This window comes from Chinchilla lanigera, unplaced genomic scaffold (assembly GCF_000276665.1).
Source record: "Chinchilla lanigera isolate Chin_1 unplaced genomic scaffold, ChiLan1.0 scaffold00041, whole genome shotgun sequence".
In the NCBI taxonomy this organism is placed as follows: Eukaryota; Metazoa; Chordata; class Mammalia; order Rodentia; family Chinchillidae; genus Chinchilla; species Chinchilla lanigera.
The window spans coordinates 16,976,463-16,977,559 of NW_004955442.1; the positions used below are offsets into that span (position 1 = coordinate 16,976,463).

At 38.7% G+C, this 1,097-nt stretch overlaps 1 protein-coding gene across 2 annotated transcripts in view; it reads left to right on the forward strand.

Annotated features, from left to right (window-relative positions):
- Luc7l (LUC7-like) overlaps positions 1–1,097 on the forward strand; it is a 31,542-nt gene that overhangs the window by 10,675 nt on the left and 19,770 nt on the right. For both annotated transcript variants that reach the window (XM_013517876.1, XM_005391669.2), the window contains one exon: positions 252–350. In XM_013517876.1, the coding sequence (XP_013373330.1) occupies positions 255–350 (96 nt within the window). In that variant the 5' untranslated portion in view covers positions 252–254. The remainder of the gene's footprint in view (positions 1–251; positions 351–1,097) is intronic.

Below are 1,097 nucleotides of genomic sequence, written 5' to 3' on the forward strand. Positions count from 1 at the left end.
ATCTTCCTGCCTCAGTTTCCCAAGTGCTAGGATTACAGGCGTGTACCACCATGCCTGGCAAAAAAAGTATATTGCTTTTTAAAAATTTTTTATTAGTACATGTCTGCAGTATGTAATCATTACATTTATTGTGAGGAATTGATACATATACATAAAAGTATATTACTTATTTTGATTAGGGTTAAAATACCAAGTCATGTTGTCTGTATAGTGAGTAGGTGCTCACGTGTAAATTTTTTTGTTTTCCACAGCGCATGGATTTAGGAGAATGTACCAAAATCCACGACTTGGCCCTCCGAGCAGATTATGAGATTGCAAGTAAAGAAAGAGACCTGTTTTTTGAATTGGATGTAAGTTTCATTGGTGTTGATTCATCCCTACTACGAAGTACCAGAGATAAAACTAACAATAATGTTTATAAATTATGAAGTAAAATAATAAGTTACACTGGGCGTGAAATAATAAGTTACACTGGGCGTGGTGGTACACACCTGTAATCCCAGCACTTGGAAGACTGAGGCAGGAGGATCACCATGAATTCTAGGCCAACATGGGCTACATGGTGAGTTCAAGGCCAGCCTGAACTACATAATGAGACCCTGTCTCAAAAAACAAAAAATAAAAAATAAGTAAAAACAAATAAATTAAGCACTTGTTATCTTGCCACTTTGAGCACTACAATATGGCTGGTACTATTTTTTTGTAAGTGTGTCTGTCATTCATCACTGTCCTAATTTTTTTTTTTTTGAGACAGTGTCTTACCATATGGTTCAGGATACCCAAGCTGGCCTGAAACTTGTGGCAGTCTTCCTGCCTCAGTCTCCTGAGCACTGGGATTACAGGCATGCGCCACCACACCCACTTCGTCCTGAATTTTATATGTAACATTTTCTTTTAAAAACCTTTTATTGGGCCAGGAATATAGTTCAGCAGCACAGCGTCTGCCTGGCAAGCGCAGGGTCATGAGTTTGATTTCCAATACCAAAAAAACCCCCCAAAAAACCACATTTCATTGCAAGTAGGTGTGAATCATTTTTAAAAGCTGTAATCCCAGCACTTGGTGGGGTGAGGCAAGATTATGTTGAGTCAAGCCCAGC